Raw genomic sequence first — 18,756 nt, 5'->3', positions numbered from 1 at the left:
TGCACAGAGGGATGAAGCTAGAAATATTGGTAATTCATATCTTGAACATTCATTTGGGTCCAGGAGAAAAAACAAGGCATTGCAGCATGAGCTCGGTTTGTGTATTCCTAGCATGTAGGACTCAGCTACTGGCTCATGGAAAGTAGAATAAGTCAACCAATCACCTGAATCTCCTTATCTTGCAGCAGTATCCCTGATTTGACACAGACAGGCAGGCTTTGTTACTCCCAGCTGTTGTGGCTCTGTTACTGTGTGCAGGAGCCAGCAGCAGCAGCAGAGCCTGCCCGCTTCCGTGGCTGGGGCAGCAGCAGCAGCGCCCGCGGTTCCTGCGGCACTCTGGGGGAAGTGAGGGCTTTGGCAGCACTTGGCATTCCCATCACAGCAGAGCCCAGGAAGTGCAGCAGTCCAGCAGGGGAGCAGGCCAGCACGAGAAGGTCATGGTTAAAGAGCTGTCCCATGAAGGAAGTCAGGCAGGGATAGGTCAGAGTGTTTGCACAAGGTGTGAGACGTGGATTTTTATCTCCTGCCCTGTCCGGGTGTCCCGTCGCTGTACAGACAGGGAGGTAGGAACAGAGCCAGTCTCCAGGCATGGGGAGTCCAGGTGGTTCCTACAGCCACAGCTGAAAGAGATTATTTCAAACAAGCCAGTTATGGATACACTTCCAGCTTGCAGTGAAGCTGAACTTGCCACTGCCACAACAGGTCAGTCCTGCTGCCCCCTCGCCACCTTTGTCTGCCCACATTCTAGGGACCATGCAGGGACCTGACAGCACATTACCCCAACCCAAAAAAGCTGTTAGTTTTCTCTCCCATGGGCTTCTGTCCATCCCATGAACCAACCTGCCCTGGTTGGGGATTAGAAGACGCCACAGACAGCACCAAGCAAGGGGCAGAAGGACACTGCCTGCAGCAGGACTTCTTTTTGATGTTGGCAGCTGTTAATTCAGCTCAAGCTGTAACATGAAGCCTCATCCTGAAGCAGCTCCTGCAGCAAGCTGGCAGCACAGCCCTCCCAAGACAGAGGTGAGCACTCAGGCAGGCAGCCCCACCACCCCAGGGCTCCCCCACTGCAGGGAGAGCAGCGTGCTGCAGCCACGACTGTCCCAGCCTGCCCATCCCAGTCCTGCAACAGCTCAGGACTACCTGGGATCCCTGATCTGCTGCTGGCCTTGCATCTCCACGCTGCCACAAAAATCATGGTTGCTTTAACTTGTGGTGTTTGAGGGAATATACATATCCTACTTGTATAGACTTGCATATGCAATATATTAAGTATTTTAATTCATCCATTGAATAACATGATATAAAATAGCTTTCTTTATCAAAAAAGTGAAAGTAATACCTCTGTTTGTTTGGGTTTTTCAGTGAGTTAAATGGAATGTAAATAACATGGTGGGTGTTTTATTCTTTTTTTTCCTTGAAGGAAATATGAAAGCCGTTCCTTCAGAGCAGGTAACGCATTTCTGATTTATTATTTTATTTCTGCTTATTATTATTTACTCTATTTTGAAGCTTCCTGAAACTCCCCAAGCCTGTCCATGCAAGCTGTCTGCCTGCAGGGCTCTTGCTGGAATTGGTAGAAATCCTCCTCTATGGTTCTGCTAGAGTAGGGCTTCACCTGCTGCTTTGTGTTGAGCACAGCACATGAAGCTCTCATCCTCCAGCCACATTTATCTTACACAAGCTAACCAGCACTTGGCTTGGCACTTCCAAGAGGAAGATTGCAGGGAAAAGGGGTGAGATGCTTCCCTATGTTTCATTATAACTCTGAACTGATTTAAGTGTGAGGTGCTGCCAGAGGAGGTGGTCCATCCCTTCCCACACTGCCAGCCTCCAGACCTTGTCCCTCCACCAGCTCAGGCTTCCAGCCTGCAGGAAACTCACTGTGGGGGGAGAGGAGGAGAAGGGAAACCTGCCCTGCCCCCCATGTCCTTCATCTGCCACGGGGACGCTCCCTCCTGGCCTGGTTTGGGATCCCAGTGGTTGGGAGTCAGTGGGGGTGCACAGTGAGCACAGATAGAGGGTGAGCCTCTCTCCAGAGCTGGTGAGTCAGCAGCACGCAGCACAAACACGCTGCCTCAGTTCTACACTACAGGAAAAACTACAATAAAATAAAACAAATGATAAAATAACTCATGGCAGCACCAATGAGGGCACAAAAGTGCCTGTGTTTTAGCCTTCTCCCAATTACAATTCCTGTTTAAACTTTTATTTTTGACACCAAAGTATTCAGTGTTTGGCCTCAGTGCAAACAGATCATTAAAAAAAAAAATGAAAGAAACACTTCAACCTTCCAGCAGAGCAGGATGGCACTTATTTATTTCTTTCATTACAAAACCAGCCTGTGCCAAGTAAAATTGTGCTCTAAGAGCTGTTCTACCAGTCCTGAAGCACTGAGGAAGAACACAGAGCGGCCCCACCTCTGCAGCTTCCTGCAGGCCCCTGTGCCTTTGCACTGGGTGGAGGATGGGCACAGGCTGGGGACCAGGTGACACAGTTCACCACATCAGGGTCGCACCAGAGGGAAATCCTCATCTCACAGGACCTCTCTGTTTGCCTTTGGATGATCTTGGTGGCCTCAGGACACAGAGTGAAGTAAAGCACAGCAGCAAGGATGGTCTGGAGACACTGGGGGGATTCCTGGCTTTGCAGCAGGGTTAGCCAGCAGTTAACTGTTCCTTCCCCAAGCTCTGTGGAAGATGTCCTTGCCTTCACATAAGCAGTTGAATTAATAAACTGAGAAGTTCATCTGAAATCTCTGGACTATAACAGTGAAATCCACAAGCCCAGACATTCAGGCTGTACAAGGAGAATGATGCACAGAAGAAAGCTTTGCCATCACATCGTTAAGGACCTACCCAAGGGAGTGGTTAAAGCATTCTTCGGTTCCAGAAAGTCACTGCAACTGAGTGGTCACTGTTGCTAAAAGCTAGTGGGTCAGAGTGTGACCTCTGTGACCTGGGAGTAGTGTTTTGATTTCAGCACACATCACAGGGCTGATTGTGCACAGGAAAATGAGGCACTTCCATCTGAGCTTCTCTGGACCCAGGGAAGGGAAGCAGCAGCTTTGGGCTGCAGAGGAACATGGCTGGCAGGGTAAGGGGAGCCTCTAGTGCACACCAAGGTTTTTGGAGAAGGACAGCCATCCATGTAACACTAACTTTATGCTTCCATAAAGTTATATTTCCATAAAGAAAACATTTCCATCAACATTTTGTCCTGACTTTTAATGGAATCTGGAAATTCAGAAGTCTTGCAGCAGCTGGGTACCAGCACGGGAACCCACATCCAGCAAATCAGACCAGACCCTTCTAGCTGGACCGACCTGTGGCTTTAGTCCAACACATCCCAAATCCATCCCAAGCCCACCATCAGCAGCTCTTCCCTGGACACCACCAGCAGCCTGCTGCATGCTGCTGCATTCCTGAGGTCCATTCCTGAGGTCCCCCTTTCACCCCGCTGCCTCCCGGGCTGGCGTCCCCCTGACTCCACTTCCCGCATTGCTTCAGCCGGAGCTCACACAATACTGGGCTTGGTGCCACCCAGGGGAGCACACCCAAAACCCGGCCCTTCTTGCACAGGCAATTCTGCAGGAAGATCCCTGCAGCTGGGAGCCAGAGGATTTGCTTTGGCCTCCTTTGCCAGTTTGCTGGGGAAAGGCAGGAGCCAGAGGTGACCTGTTCCCAGCACAAATGGCCACTGAGGCCTCTCAGGGATGGACCTGACACGGGTCTGCCTTCTGTGGGTGCATCACAGCACACGAGCTCCTCACTCGCTGCTGCTCTCAGCTATGAGGAAGCTTCTCCTCCCTGAAACTGTGGAGATCATGCAACAAACTGTTCCCAGTGACCTGCCAGAGCAGCTGGCTGTCACACAGCCAAGCAGTGCTCAAGCTGTTGAACAAGATTTGTTTTCTGGAGGAGAGTGTTAGTAGTGGCTCAGAGGCAAGACTGTGCTCCCGTGGGGGTCCCTTGTGTCCCCCCAGCACCAGCACAGGTCACCTGTGTCCTGCCTGCAGCCCAGTGGTGGGAGGGTGATGGTGGGCAAGGGCTGCTGAGGTCTTCTCAGCTGGCAATAGGACAAATGTGTCTTAGGTGGCTTTGCCAGTCTGGTTTTGGGCTGGCCAGAGGATCCCACCACTGAGCACAAAGGTGGAGATGAGGACAGACGGTGGAGGAATGAGGATAACCTGCAGCTTTCCTTGTCCTGTGCATGTGTGGGTATGGCTCCTCAGGCAACAGGGCTGAAGCAGGTGAGAAGTGAGCATCCCATGCTCAATATTTGGAGTGGCCAGGATTTGGTGTTCATGTTCCACCCTGGAGGTGAGATTAGGGTGGCCTGGAGGACAGTGCTGCTTGAGAGCCAGCCCAGCCTTGCTGCTCTGAGCAGGGTGGTCCCAGAGGTCCCTCCTGCTCTGTGTTATTCTGGATTTGATAATCTTGAGCAGCTGTGTAGGTTGGTTCAGAGCTTCCATGTAGCAGGTCCCAGAGATGGATCAGGGAAACCAAGGCTCCAAACACCTTGGTCACCTACCTTGGTACAAACAAGACCCTTTGGAAAATGTTAATCTCAACTGCTCTCTTGATCCTGGACCGGAGACTGATCTTCTACCAGGCAATTTAAGATGCTCAAGCCAATGGCTCTTTATAACTACCAGGTGATAATCTATTACCACTCAGTGGATTAATGGTTTTATGTTGCGCTATTCAAGGGGAACAAAGCATTCCCAGTGAAAAGCAGTGGTACCTATGGATCCTAGCAACAGGCTTGTCCTTCCTCCTAGTCATTCCTGCAGGTACCAGGCAGTCTTCATCTGAATAAAACAGGTGTTTAAAATAATTTCCTGGGGCTTCTTCATTTCTTCTCCTCTCTTGGGAAGTGTTTCTTTTCTTCCCTCTTGTCCTTTCCCACCTTCATCATGCCCTTGGGAATAATGCCAGGAGAAAAAGCGTAGCCTCCTGGGAGCAGTACAGCAGCGCGGGGAAGAGGTATCTCTGTATTTCCCACTCCAGGAGAACAGAAGGATCCTCTGCTCTGCCTCAGACCTGTGGAGACAGAGCAAACCACTGCCTCCATGCTGCCATCCCTGCAGGTCTGAGATGAGTTAGTGGCTTTTCAATTACAGGGTGTGCCTTCCCATACCGCTCCTCCCTTTGCCTGCCAGAGCGGGACCACATCATTACCATGAAAACCCCACGATCTGAACTCTCAAGGGCACAAGTAGATGCTCTCCTGTCAGGATATTCATGTTTTCCTTCTCTGGAGGACCAGCAGCTCCTTACCATAGGGAGCAGCACTGCAGTGCTGGCTGCCCCTGTTCCTGGACAGCTCTCTGCCTGCACAGTGAAAATCAGCTCTCATCAAATCATTACAGCACCTTTTATTGCTGGGGTGCTCCAGCAGAAAGGTGCAGATACCAGAGAAGGATTCCAGTTATTACCACTCTTCAGCCTTTGATTAACATTAAACACCTCTGCAAACTTCGTGCCACATCACAGGCTTCCCACACAACACCGCCAGGTCTGGTTTAGTGTGACCAGAGAGGTTTGCAAATAGGATTTTTTAAGAAGTATTTTTTTTTTTTATAAAGCAAGTAGATAGGTCTGCATGGCTGGGTTCTTCTTCTCCCCAGAGAAAGGCACAAATCACAAACCCAGGTCAGATACCCACCTGATGCACTCTGGACCTTGCACCTTGAGCAACAGAGACCTAACCAAACAGCCTTGAACTCTTACATGGTCAAACGTGCTATGGGATCTTTTTCCAGCCTGCATTCACCTGCCCCTCTTTGTCCCCAGAGCAGCCACCAGCAGAAACCCCTCTGCATAAGGCCCTGACACAGTTCTGGGGACAAAAGAGCCACCTCTTCCTTACCTTTAGCCACTGATGCTCCTCAGGGCTTTACTGAAAAGAAATCATGCTTTTTGAAGCCTCCAGCATGTGTCATTCAGAGAACCAGGAGAGCCCACAGAAAGCTTGAAGCCACCCAAAACCCAAGGCACATACACACAGCCCCACCATGAGGGCTGCTGCCAAGGAAGGCACCTCATAACCTCCCTGAAGGGAGAGGTGCCTTACTGAGCAGAAGTCCCAGTGGTGAAGCTGTGCTTCACATTTCCACACTGGAATAACCTGATGGGGTCTGGGATGCAAGCACTGGTTCAGCTGGGACATCAGGGACACTTTCAGATCATCTCCAAAATACCTCTGAGGGTTTTCAAGGGCTTGTATTTTGTCATGGCCACCTCTCACCATCTCCCTGCAAGGGAAGAGCCAAGCCTTGGGCTGGAAGCTCAGTGTCCATACAGAGCTTGTTTGGAGCCATTGCCCTTTTACTGCTCCCTCCATACTGAGATAGGGAAGTCATGGAGGGAATGCTGTTTTGGAGGGAGATCTCTATCTCTGTGCTGAAGTGCACATGCCATCAGATGGAGCTGCTGCTCTGGTAAAGGTTCCTTGTGAAACTTCAAGAGTTGGGAGATTTTTTTTTTTATCTTCCCTGAAGTCAGGGAGCCGGGGAGTCACTCACATGAGTCCTGTGCACCCTCACCAGTGCTCCCACAGCCTGACACAGCCACCTCCTGGGCCTGAGCCCACCCCCTCTTCCCACGCCAGCCAGCGTGTTGTGCCCTCTGAGACGGGACAAACACACGTTTCCCTTTGTTTCCAGCTCCACACCTAGTTTTTTTCTTTGCATCATGAAGGGCTGGCTACTCATCTGTAATTCAAAAGAAAGCAATGACTCACTAGACTGCATCTCTTTCCAAGGCAAAGCATTTCATGCATTTCGCAGGCACGCTAGCCCTAGCCCGGGTTATGAAATAACCTCTGCTGGTGGCACATATTCTCCCTATCTCCATGTCCTTTGAACACCCAGAGGGCTCAGGCTTCCACCCTGCACAGGCACAGAGTGCAGGATGGGGATTTGTGCTTAAATCACTCATGTGCATTGTGTGAGGATTGCCAAATGCCATCCCCACTTTAAAACCTGGCTGGCCACATGTGGGCATTAACCCAGCCTGATTAAAAGGTAAAAAAACCCTAAAGTTTCACTTTTGCCAATAGGTTTCCAAGCACCACGTGAGGGGTCTCAAAGGCAGGTGGAGCCTCAGACCCTCACATCCCAGGGGACACCATGCATGGTCCCTGGAGCTGCAGCCCCTGGTTCTCCCAGGAACAGCAGGGTCAGAGGGGTGTGAAGGTGCTTAAAAACAGATGAGAAATGCCTTACCTTGAATGGTTTTGGGGCTACATCCTTCATCCTCAGGCCAAAGTGGGGCAGGGTCAACAATTGTCTCCTCTCCCTGGTTGGGGTGGTATTTTGACTCCTGTGTTTCCATCCCCCAGTGCCTCTCCCTGCAGCCTGCTTGATCCTGCCTGTCTTTCCCCCACAGGAGACTGGAGACAGTGGGTCTCTCCAAATTGTGCATTTTGGGCTGGTGTGACTGAGCTGCCAAACCAGAGAAGAGGAAATCTCACCAAGGTGCTGAAGTTCACGGGAAGCCCTTCAGCAAACTTCCAGTCAGCCCTGGGTCTGACCACTGGCAGATGACAAAACACCAGGCTTAGAAAATATCCTGTTCTTAGACCTCCAAATTATTTCTGAGTTCATATTGATATGTCCACACAGAAAGTGCCCTGTGTTTGCATGTGGAAGGCAACTTGGTGACATTTTCATCAAAGGTGTCAAAAAAGTGAGTAATTGGTGATCCCCATTTACTGGACAAACTCAGTGCTAAAAAATTTGGTGGGGTTTCTTGGATGAATCCATAAGCTTTTCAGGAGGAAGTCTGCAATTCTCTATGCATTATATGTTTTTACAATCTTCACTTGGAAGCAGATTTGAATTTCCACTTAAGGCTCTGAAAACCGTCCTATTGAGATACCAGCAGATAAGATCTTCACTCAGGATACCTCTGTGAGAGAGCAGCCTTTCACAGTCAGCCGCATTTTTCAAAGAATGCTCTCAATTTTCATATCTAGATATATCATCTCAGTTGAATAACCATTATTTTGCCTTGAAAAAAGATGCAGAGCCTCTTAAGCATCATTCCATTGGAGTCCAGATTTTAATCTCCCTCCTCTAACCACAAAGAGAAAATGCACTGAGAAGGGGACCTGTGCCAGCCCTCTCTGTCTTTTTCTGGCAGTGAAGAGGGGTGAGCATCATCGTGGGTCCTTCCTCCCACCACCTGATGGAGCGCAGAGTGCATGGACACGGATGTTTTGTGCTCTGTCTCAGGCACGTGTGTGGGCTAATCTTGAGCTTTCTGGGCAGCACTTTGGGTTGAAACCCAAAGCCAGCGAGCTTCTTGAAGTTGGTTTTTATGCAGTGAACAAATCTGTACAATGGACTGAAAATGAAGGCACAATGTAAAAAAATAAAAAACCAAAACCCACAAGCCATTAGAAGTATTTCTTAACAAAAATTCTGCTTCTCCCCAAATAAAATATTTACAGTCCACTTTTCCCTATGAGTCAAAGTTGTGCTGCCTGATGGGTGATTTTGGTTGCACCCTTTTGGCATTTCATCCCAATCTACACCTTTGCATGCATGTATTTGAAAGAGACACTTTGGTTGGAGGTTTGAAGGGAGCCAAGGGCTTGCAGCCCACAGGGTTTTGTACACTCAACAGGGGAAAACAAATAAAGAGAGCTTTGGAACAGAGCAGCTGCTGCCTTGCAGAGCCGAGGTGGTGACGGCCAAGCTGGTGCCTTAAATGTCCCATGGATTGAAGTGGAATTTCTGGAGAACACACGTCACGGCGCTGGACCACGGTGACAGGGGCTCGTTCAGCCTAAGAGGCTGCAGCACATGGCCCTGCCATACAGCTATTTTGCTGAATTGCAGCCATATTTCTGTCAGTACAAGTGATGGTCTATATGAGGGATTAATCTGACACCAGACAGTGATTCTTAATCCTTCAGTATATCATAATCTATTTACTTTGCATGCTAAGAGGATTTCAGCTTTAAAATATACAGGAAGTGATACCAGAAATGTACATAAGGTCCAGAATGCTGTTTCCTAAAATTGCAGTTTTTCATAAAAAATATCCTCACATGGTTTTCTTGGAAAAGTCCTGTCTGTCCAGGAAAAAAAAAAAGTGTTGAATAGGGGTTTAACTGGAAATAGACAGAGGTTTCCCTTTAGGCTTCATCCCTGTGACCATTTTCACCCTCCTCCTTCCCCACAGCATTTTGTGCTTGCCAGTGCAACATGAAAGGAGAGCTCTCTGGTACAGCAGCTTCCTCCTCTGGGAGGTTCACCTGCAGACTTTTCACTGACAGAATCAAAACAGGTTTGGAACCAACACGGGATTTTATGTGCATTAATTGCTGCTCAAAGTGTAAGAATTAGCAGCAACTGGCTAACACAGAGGTCAGCACAGGGAAAACCACAAACCAGTGGTTCCTTATTCAGCTATAATCACCTGTTTTCTCTGCTCCCTGCCAGGAAGGCTGCCTACAAAATAACTGTAATAAGTCATGTTAGTGGGCACAACTTCTGAAACTTACAACAGAATTTTTAGTTATAATTCTTTAATAGTTTAAGTCATGCTCAGCCACAATGGCTTGAGTTCCTGCACCCAAAAGAGGAGTTGCTCACCCCAGCCAGCAGTAACCCTGTCCAGCCTCTGCCCACCTCTGCATGGCCCACTAAGGGTGTTCCCATCACCACCTGTCCCAGCTCCCTGCCACACACAGGGGTTCAACAGCAAAGCAGGGACACAACCCAGAGCAAATGCTCTGCTAACAGCAAATAGGTCATGCATTATTCCAGGTCCATGAAGCACCAGTGTAGAGGGAAAAGGCAGCCCAAGCTGGGGAATGTTCTCCCCTCTGTCCCTCCTCCTGCTCACCCCACATCCTGGCCCTTCAGCTGCTGCAGGAAAGCCCCAGGTGCCTTTGGCAGAGGCAGCTGCTCGGGCAGGGGCAGGAGCTGGGGGCTGAGCCAGCCCTCGGCTCTGCGGCCCCCGGCCCCGGCAGCTCCGTGCTCCAGCAGCAAGTCCGAGTTTAATGTAAAAAAATTAAATAATAATGGTAGCCATGCACCCAGCAGCCTTCTTGCTGGAGAGGTGAGGCACGAGCCAAGTAGGCAGCTCTCTCAGAACCAGGTTGCCCTAAAAAGCTTGGCAATCCTGCTGGTGCCTGCCCCTGGAGCCGGGCACCAGGCGCCGTGCCACCTTACCTGCCGTGACTCATGCTCGGGTGGCAGTGCCGGTGCCAGCCTGGAGGGAGCCCACAGTGGGACAGGTTTGCAAAACAGGGAGGGTGCTGGGCCCCCCCAAACCCAGGTATGTCCCTTCCCAGCCTGTGCTCACCCACCAACACCCGCTTGGGAAGTCAAGTCTTGCCCACCCTGCTGGCACCGACTGGAAAAAAATGAAACAAATGGAGCCGAGCATTGAGGGCACAGCCATGACTTGGTGTGATCTGACCGGGTCTCCTCTCGTGCTCCAAAACCACCTGTGCTCAGCACCAGCTTCAACACCATGCTCCTCCACGTCTGTGTGAGTGGGACAGGAAAAAGCCCAAACTGCAGCGTGGGAGTTGCTGGTTAAACCACTGATCAGTGGCACCTGGTGTTCCTGATGCCTAAATCGAGGGGAAAAGTGGGAGCACACGAGCATCCCTTGGAGTCCAACATCCCAGAGCAGAGCCCTGGCCCAGCCCCACTGTGGGGCACTGGAGGAAGAGGTTTAGGACCATGTCACCAAAAACAAAATTCAGGCTCCCCTCTTGGCTGTGTCTCTCAGCATCACTTACTGAGTTATAGTGGAGCACAGTTTACAAGGATGATGAAATGTGCATCATTTTTGTTTAAAGAGGAGGTGTGTGTCTGGGGGATTGTGTGTTGTACACCTGCTGGATCTTCTCTCTCAAGTGCTCACTAAATCTGGGAGGGTGACTCGGGTTCATTTTGTGCCCAGCACAGATTTTTTTTTTTTTTCTCCCCAGCCCCAGGAGGGCTGTGAAAACTTTTTCCCCTTTAAAAGGAAGGGCTTGGGGATGCATGGACCGATGCACCAGCACACGTGGCCCTCACTCAAACTGCCTGTACAGCCACACTTTGGTGATTGCAGAAGAGAGCAATTATTTTATAGTGGAAGTATAGATATCTTTTTTAAAAATAGTTAGATCTCTTTTATCCATGTACATGCACAGGAGGAGACAGCAAGGAAAAGAACCACTTAAAGAAAACTGCCCTGACACTGACTCAGCCCCTGGAGCCCTCGCAGCTCCCTGCTGCACCGATGGGTGCGGGAGCCACCCCCGCCCCGGGGCTCTGCCGCGGCCACGACCCTGGGATGTCGCACGGGTGGCTCCCGGGGCTGATCCCGCTGTTTTTCCGGGGCAGCATCGCAGTGCCAGCCCAATCGCTCTCCCCCGGGATGCTGGGGCGGGAAGGCGAGGGCAGGTGGTGAAACCCTCCCCAAAGCAGCCGAGGGAGCACCGGCCCCTCTCACCCCTCTGCGGTCCCGGGGCTGCGGGGACACCAGGGATGGGGACACACGGCACAGCCCCGGAGCTCCCAGGTACGGTGGGCACGACTGCAGGACCACGGGGAGCGGGATGGGGATTTGCGGCTGCTCCCCGAACAGCGCTTCGATGCCCCAAGCAGGGGAGCAGCGGCCCCGCGGGTCCCCGCATCCCCGGTCCTGTGCGAGCAGGAGCAGCCCCAGCACCAACAGGCAGCTTCCAACAACTGAAGCGAAGGTCTGGGGGGGAAAAAAGAGGGGGAAATTGTCACGAGAAAAAAAAAAAAATTCATCTCCCTTGGCTGTCTTCCTTGGCTGGACCGCGGCCGGCAGCGGCTGAGGATGGCACGGGCGGGAGTCGGGGCTGGGAGCGCCGGTGCTGAACCCGCGCTGAGGGACAGAGGGACAGAGGGACAGAGGTCCGGCCGGATGTCCCTCGCTCTCCGGCACCCCGGCCCGCCCGTGGGTCCCGGGTTTGGCGGCTGCGCCACCGACCCTGGGGGGAAATCGCAGTTTCGGGCAGCGCCCGCCCGTCCCGCGCGTCCCTTGGGCACCACGGGGCACCGCTAAATCCGTAACCAATTAAGCGCCAATTAACGTGGGAGCGGGACCCCAGCCCGCACCGGCAGAGGCGGCGGTGGGTCCCCCCTCGGAACGCTCGCAAACTCATCACACACATCCCCAGATGCTGGAAACCCCCAGGAAATATTTCTCTGCTCCTCACTCCCCCCAGGGAAGTTTTATGAGGAAGAGGAGGCAGGAGGGAGGAAGGAGGACACGACGCCACTACATTTATTAGTTTAGATTTTATTGGGGTGGGTGGGAAGAAAGGAGGGGGGTTGCCTTACAGTCGAAGGGGTTACGGCATCAAAAGTCACACGTACACGGTCCCTGTCCCCGCTGCGGGAAGCGCCAGCCCAGGCAGGAACGCGGCGCTGCAGCCCCGAGCCGCCCCGCGCACCGACCGACCGACACAAGGGGCTCGAAACAACCGAAACGAAAACCGAACCAAAAAACACACTCCGAAAAGCCGTGCCACCCCCCGCCCCAGCCCCAAACCAGAGCTGCTTATCCCTGCAACCCTCCCCCCAAAAAATAAACCAAAACTTTTTTTTTTTTGCAGCTTTTTTTTGTTTGTTTGTTTCCTTTTATTTTTTTTTCCAAAAGTTTTGGGTTTTTTTGGTCTGCAGGTTGCGGATCAGCTGGGCAGCCTTTCCTCCCTCCCCCTTTGCCTCCGTTCTGGACACCTCCCGTGGCTGCTTCCATGCCTTCCATGCCCCCTCTCCCTCAGCCCCAGGACGGCACAGCCAAGCTTGTGCGGAGCCCTCGAGGATGGACGGAGGACATGACACCGGGAAAGATTCGTTTTTTTAGGGAAGAAAATCGAAATTTAAAAAGATATTTTTTTTTTTTACGTTCTGTTCCATGTTAGACTCTAGATAAATGCCAACCCAACAGCATCAACTAAAAATAATCGTGGTCACTGGAACGGACCGAGTATTTACATCATTCCCGCCGCTCCCCGCGGCAAGAGGCTGTACAGGACTGGCGAGCCGGGAATTCCACACCCGCAGGGCTGAGGGTCCCCGCACAAAGCCGGGGCACTGGCAGGGCAGGAGCCAGCCTGCGCCTCTGCCCGGGGGGCAGCGGGGGACACGCTTGGCTTTTTAATTTTCTTTTTTTTTTTTTAAACTCCTCTTCTTGTTGCGTTTAAAAAAATAATAATTATAATAAACCTGGTGGAGTGGTGCAGGAAGCAAATAAATATCAGTCAGTAGAGATGGGGGCGGCAGCACCTCCCCAGGACATCGCCACTGCTAACGAAGAGGGAGGAGGAGGAGGAGGGGGAAGAGCCCAGAGTCCTGGCCGGGAGGCGGTGGGGAGCCCCCGGGTGGGTCAGTGGCAGCTTGGTGGGACGGTGACCGCTCCCTCACAAGACCTGGAAGCGCCAGGACGCCTGGTCCTTGTAGTCAAGGCAGTCGGGGGAGTTGAAGTTGAGCTTCCAGGAGGCGGCGGCAGCGGCGGGCTCCTTGTAGTCCAGGCAGTCGGAGGAGTTGAAGGGCAGCCCCGTGCCGCCGTAGCCCTGGTGGTGGTGGTGGTGGTGGTGATGGTGGTGGTGGCCCGAGCTCTGGCTCAGCGGGTGGTGGTGGTGGTGGCCCGGCACCGAGGAGGGGCCCATGGGGCTGAGCTGGTGCGGGTGGTGGTGGGAGTGCATGGGCGCCAGGTAGGAGCTGCAATCCACGCCCCCGAAGTAGGACGAGGAGGGCGGCGCGGGGTAGCCCTGGCCGTAGCCGCCGCCCTGGCTGTAGGACACGGGGTAGGAGGCGGAGGCCGCCGAGGCGGCGGGGCCGGCCCGCTGCATGCAGGAGGCGGCGGCCGGCGGCAGCGGCTCGGGCACCGTCACCCCCGCGGGAGCCGCGCCGGGCGAGATGGAAGCCGGGCTCCAGATGGACGACGCCGGGGTGCTGAGCGAGGCCGGGGCGCCCACCGGGGCCGAGGAGGCCGAGCTGGAGGAGGAAGACGAGGCGGAGCTGGAGGCCGCTGCCGGCGGCGTGAACTGCCCGCTGCTCTCCGAGCCCGAGCTCTCCCGGGCGGGCGAAGATTTCTTCTTGGCCGGGCGGCTCTTGGCCCCGCCGCCGCTCTGCTGCTGCTGCCGGCACTTGGCGCGGCGGTTCTTGAACCAGACCTGCGGGGAGAAAACGGGGTGCAGGGCAGCAAGGAGCGTGGGGGGCTGAGCAGGGGCCCAGACAGACCAGAAGAGGCTGCGAGCACTCAGCCACCCTCACCCTGGCACCAGTTCTCCCAGTATCCACTAACACCGCGCTCCCCTCACACCCCAGATACAATCCCAGCCCTGCCACCCCACGGCCTGCCAAAGGCAAGGATGGCCAGGACCAAAGGCCTTTGGTGGTGTCCCAGCTCCTGCATATCCCTGGCACAGCGACAAAATATGGATTTAGGGGACAGATCCTGTGGTGGGTGCTGCCTGCATATCCTGCCCTGCTGGGTATCCAGTGACCAGTGCCCAAAGGGAATAACCTCTGGGAAGCACCCAGGTGGTAGGGCTGCCATACTCTGGAGCAGGTGGAGGGTGACAGAAAAATATAAATAAAAATAAAATTAATACAAGAGAATAAAAAATAAATGCTCCCTCTTGGGCTGAATGTCCCCACAGTGGGACAGACAAGCGGATGGGACCCCACACGCATCCCTGTCCCAAGGAAAGAGGGATGAGCGTGGATGGAGCATGAGTGTGGATGGAGCAGCTGGTCTGAGCAGCACCAGCTGGGCTGGGGTGGTCCTGCGTGCCCCCTCCCACGGAGGTGCAGGGTTCCCCCGCGCAGGGCCAGTACCTGGACTCGGGATTCGGGCAGGTTGATCTTCAGGGCCACCTCCTCCCGCATGAAGATGTCCGGGTAGCGCGTCTTGGCGAAGAGCGCCTCCAGCACGTCCAGCTGCGAGCGGGTGAAGGTGGTGCGCTCCCGCCGCTGCTTCCGCGGCGTGGCTGCGGGATGAGCAGCGCCCTCCGGTCACGCCGGGCCCCCCGCACGCCCCGGCACGGGGAGGGAGCCCCGGTGTCCCGGGACAGGGCCTGAGGGGCGCCCAAGGGCGGCAGCGACCCCGCTCAGCCAGGGCGGCCCGAGCCCGTCCCGCTGAGGGCAGGGCGGGGGGCGCAGGGCTGGGCAAGGGCCAGGCCTGGCTCCAGCGGGAGCTACGGGGAGATTTCGTTGTGCCGAAATTAATTACTTTTTTTGGGTTGTTGTCCAATTTGAAACTTCTTTATCCTTAAAAATCCCTGGGAAAAGGAAGCCACCCCGGGAGCAGGGGGGAAATTCAGCTAGACCCCAGTGTCCCCAGGCAGGGGTGAGGCAAACAACCAGCCCACCAACCACCCTCAGCCGTGGGGCCCCACCAGCTCCTCCGAACCCGCACGGATGGAAGGAAGATTTTCCCCTCCGCTGGCTGGGGCCGCGGCACTCACCCGGATAGCCCACGGAGGGATGCAGCAGGTCCATGGCGGGGCCCGTCAGCCCCAGCCCGTTCATGCCGTAAGGGGGCTGTTTGAGGTAAGACATCATGCTAGAAGCCGGGCAGTTTTCCTCCAAAGTCCGGCAGGAAAAAAAAAAACCTCAAAATCAAATCGAATGTATGGGGTGGGGAAGGGGGAAATGAAAGGAAAAAAATCTGACAAAAAAGAGCCCCCGAAAAAATCCCCAAATAAGAGGCAAAAAAAAAAAAAAATTAAAGCCAACGACAATTTAAAAACGGAGCACAAAGTCGGCTTGAAAGGAGTTTTTTTCGTTCAGTCCTGCCGTCACCGCCACGAGGTCCTCGAGAGATAGCAGGTGAAGTGAGAGAAAAATAAAAACGAAGGAGAAAAAAAAAATCTAAATAACAACGAAGATCGAGAAACAGGCGGATTTCTTCCCCGCGCAGAGGCGAGGCCGGAGCGCCTGGGGAGAGAGCGGAGAGAAGCGGGTGAGGCTCCTGCCCGGGCTCCCGCGGAGCTGCGCCCATCCGGCGCGGGGCCCCCGATGGTTAATTTTATTATTATTTTATTATTATTTTAGTTTAAACGAAGGCGAGTCGCGCCCAAGTGCCGAGAGGCAACAGTGCCCGGCGATCGGGAGAGATAAAGCAATTATTTAAAAAGATAATTGGATTAGGAATCAAAAGGAGGTATCAGAGGAGGGAAGTATAATTAATTTAAAAGCGAGCAGACGGGGACGTTTTAATTAGAAATGGATAAGAGTTAAAAAGGGGAAAAGGAAAAGAAGAGCGCGCCGGCAGCCGAGCGGGGACAGCGCGGGCAGCCGGGACGGGCCCGCCCGGGGGGACGCGGCAGGAGAGACCCCGCAGAGCCCAAAACGCCGCGGATGAACCGGAGGGGAGGAAGGAGCGGAGGGACCCGGGCGGCCCCGCGGAGCAGCCCCCGCGCTGTGACACAGCTCCCCCGGCCGGGGCAAAGGGGGGACCCGCGGGTGCCGGGCGGGGTTCGCGGTGCCCCCCGGGCCGAGGCCGGGCGCAGGGCGGGTGGCAGAGCCGGGACCCGGCGTTGCATAACTTTGTCGGGGACGCGGCGGAGCGGGCTCGTCCCGGGAGGAGAGAACGGCGAAGAGGAGGGAAATAAAGTGGAAAAGAGAAGAGAGGGAAGGAAAAAAAATCCCGAGGCAGCCCCGGCCCGGCCGTGCTCACCACCCCTGGCCAGGGCGCCGCGGGCCCGCTACGCTCCGTCCCGGCGCCGCCGCCACCGCCCGCCCCGTCGGTGAGCGCGGTGCCCGCCGCCCCCGCCCGCCTCACCTGCGCGGCCACCTGCGGAGCACTGAGCACCCGCCCGACGGCGGCGGGGGCTGCGCGGGGCAGCGCGGGGCGGAGCGGGCGCGGGGCGCGGAGGGGGCGCGGCGGGGGGAGGGAGGGAGGGAGGGAGCGAGGGGGACCGGCAGGTGAGAGGCGGGCTGGGGAGGGGGCCGGGGGCGCTGCCCGAGCCGAGCCGCGCACCCCCGACTTGTCGGGGTACCCCGCGTTACCTTGCCGGCGGCCCGCGCTGTCGGGGCGATGGAGCCGCGGCCCTGATGAGGATTGATCACCTACCCCCGGCCCTACCCTTGTATGTGCGCGCAAAGCAACTGCGTAACCAGCCCGGCGCCAATCCCCGGCCGCTCCCCGCCTGACTGACAGCCGCCCGGGCAATGGCAGCGCGGGGCGACGGCTCCTCCGCACCGCCCCGCGCCGCTCCGCGCTCCCCCGCGCACCGAGCCCGGCGCCGCGGAGAGCCGGCCGGGGAGCCAGGGGCAGGCGCGCAGGGCCCCGCGCAACCTCCGCGGAGAGGGCGGGCGGTGGGAACTGCTGGAGAAGTGCGGAAGAGGGAGGGCCGCTCCGCGCCCGCGCAGCTCTGCCCCTCCCTCGGGATGCCCCCCAGGCCGCTCCGCGTCCCTGGCGCCCGGGGAGACCGCAGGAAAAGTTTCGGGCGCCGCCTTCGCCGGCACGGAGGGCGCTCCTGGGGAGGGGAGGCGGTGTCGCGCCCCCCCCATCCCGGCGCCCGCGGGCTCTCGCAAACTTTGTGCTCTAAAATCGCAATAAAACTACAGCGACCGCACCTTTCCTCGCGTGTCCCGAATTTAGGGGCTGCTCGCGGGGGCGAGCGGGTGGGTGCAGGGGCGCGGTGATACCGGGCCCTCCGCGCCGCTCCGCGGGGCCCCGCGCTCGGCTCGGCGCGGCGGAGCGGCCCCGGACCTCTGAGAGGCTCCGGTGCGCGGCTTTTGTTGGTCTCCCCAAATCAACTCCCTCTAATTGCAGCGGAGCTGAAAGCGAGCTAATGTTCAAAGGCGCTGCCCGCCGGCCCCGATCGGAGCACGGTCTCCCGGGGGGAAAACTTTCCCCCCCATTTTATTTTGTTGTTGCTGGAGATTTTTTCCCGTCTTTTCAAATCTTTTTCCTGTGCGAGGAGAGAACCGTCTAAGCCGGGCGGGAGGGAGCCGATGAGTAGAGCGAAGGAGGTTAGCAAGCTCCTCCGCTCTCCCGCAAAAGTCAGCGACACGGGCACTTTTCCCCCTAACAAAGGCGCCGCGGCCCATTCACAAAAAAGCCAAGGCAGGAGGAGGGAGGAGGAAGAGTTTGCGGGGACAGTTCTCCCCCCTTCCAGCCCCTCTCCCCCGTTTTGCCCCGGTCCTACGGGGCAGTTCCTGGCTCGGGCTGCCCTCCCCCCGCCCCCGCCGCCTTCCATCACTTTTCCCCGCCGGGGCAGCCCCGGTCCTGGCGGGCAGCCCCCCCGAGGCTCCCCCCACACCGGGGGTATCCGTGCCCCACCGAGCTCCCGCAGCTCCCGCCGTTACCCAATCCCCAATTGCGGGCGCCTCCCCGCAGGCTCGGCCGGGGCTGCGGGCAGGGGGGCGCGGGGCTCGCCGCCCCCCGAGGTGACGGTCCCGGCCACTCCGGTCCCCGCTCGCTCCGCCGGACGGAGCCGGCGCCCTCCCCGCTGTGCCCAGGTAAGGTCGGCGGCAGGGCGGGAGCCGCGGGCGGGCGGGGGCCGGGCTGGGCTGCGCGACCCCGGTGAAGGGTTCGGTCCGGGGCCTCCCGCGGCCGCTGCGCCGCGCTGGGGGCGAAACTCGGGGGACACACACACTCTTACTTTGCCCCCAGCCCAGCGACTGAGTTACTTTTTCCTCTGAAAGCCAGGCAAACACCGGCATCCCCAGGAGGAGAAGATGCCCGCCCGAGGCCCCCCTGGCCCCAGGGCAGCCCCTCTGAGCTCAGCCGCTCCCGGCCGGGCAGC

The 18,756-nt window shown here is 56.0% G+C and overlaps 2 protein-coding genes across 11 annotated transcripts in view; one reads left to right on the top strand and one right to left on the bottom strand.

Moving 5' to 3' along the window:
- The window catches only part of WDPCP (WD repeat containing planar cell polarity effector), a 148,506-nt gene extending 139,506 nt beyond the window's left edge, over positions 1-9,000 (top strand). For all 9 annotated transcript variants that reach the window (XM_074536987.1, XM_074536979.1, XM_074536981.1 and 6 more), the window contains 2 exons: positions 1,424-1,452; positions 7,395-9,000. In XM_074536987.1, coding sequence (XP_074393088.1) covers positions 1,424-1,452; positions 7,395-7,445 — 80 coding nt within the window. In that variant the 3' untranslated portion in view covers positions 7,446-9,000. The remainder of the gene's footprint in view (positions 1-1,423; positions 1,453-7,394) is intronic.
- Positions 9,001-11,927: 2,927 nt separating this feature from the next.
- Positions 11,928-17,500, bottom strand: OTX1 (orthodenticle homeobox 1). 2 transcript variants are annotated; one of them, XM_074536989.1, is made up of 4 exons: positions 17,012-17,500; positions 15,466-15,937; positions 14,837-14,988; positions 11,928-14,169 (listed from the first exon to the last, which is right to left on the bottom strand). In XM_074536989.1, the coding sequence occupies exons 2-4, from the start codon at positions 15,560-15,562 to the stop codon at positions 13,414-13,416; spliced, it is 1,005 nt and encodes a 334-aa protein (XP_074393090.1). In that variant the 5' UTR covers positions 15,563-15,937; positions 17,012-17,500; the 3' UTR covers positions 11,928-13,413. The 2 variants fall into 2 exon arrangements, with proteins under 2 accessions (XP_074393090.1, XP_074393091.1); XM_074536990.1 differs by lacking the exon at positions 17,012-17,500 and adding an exon at positions 16,785-16,897.
- Positions 17,501-18,756: the final 1,256 nt, after the last annotated feature.

Source organism: Zonotrichia albicollis, chromosome 3, assembly GCF_047830755.1.
Source record: "Zonotrichia albicollis isolate bZonAlb1 chromosome 3, bZonAlb1.hap1, whole genome shotgun sequence".
In the NCBI taxonomy this organism is placed as follows: domain Eukaryota; kingdom Metazoa; phylum Chordata; class Aves; order Passeriformes; family Passerellidae; genus Zonotrichia; species Zonotrichia albicollis.
This window is presented reverse-complemented; position numbering and strand designations above follow the sequence as displayed.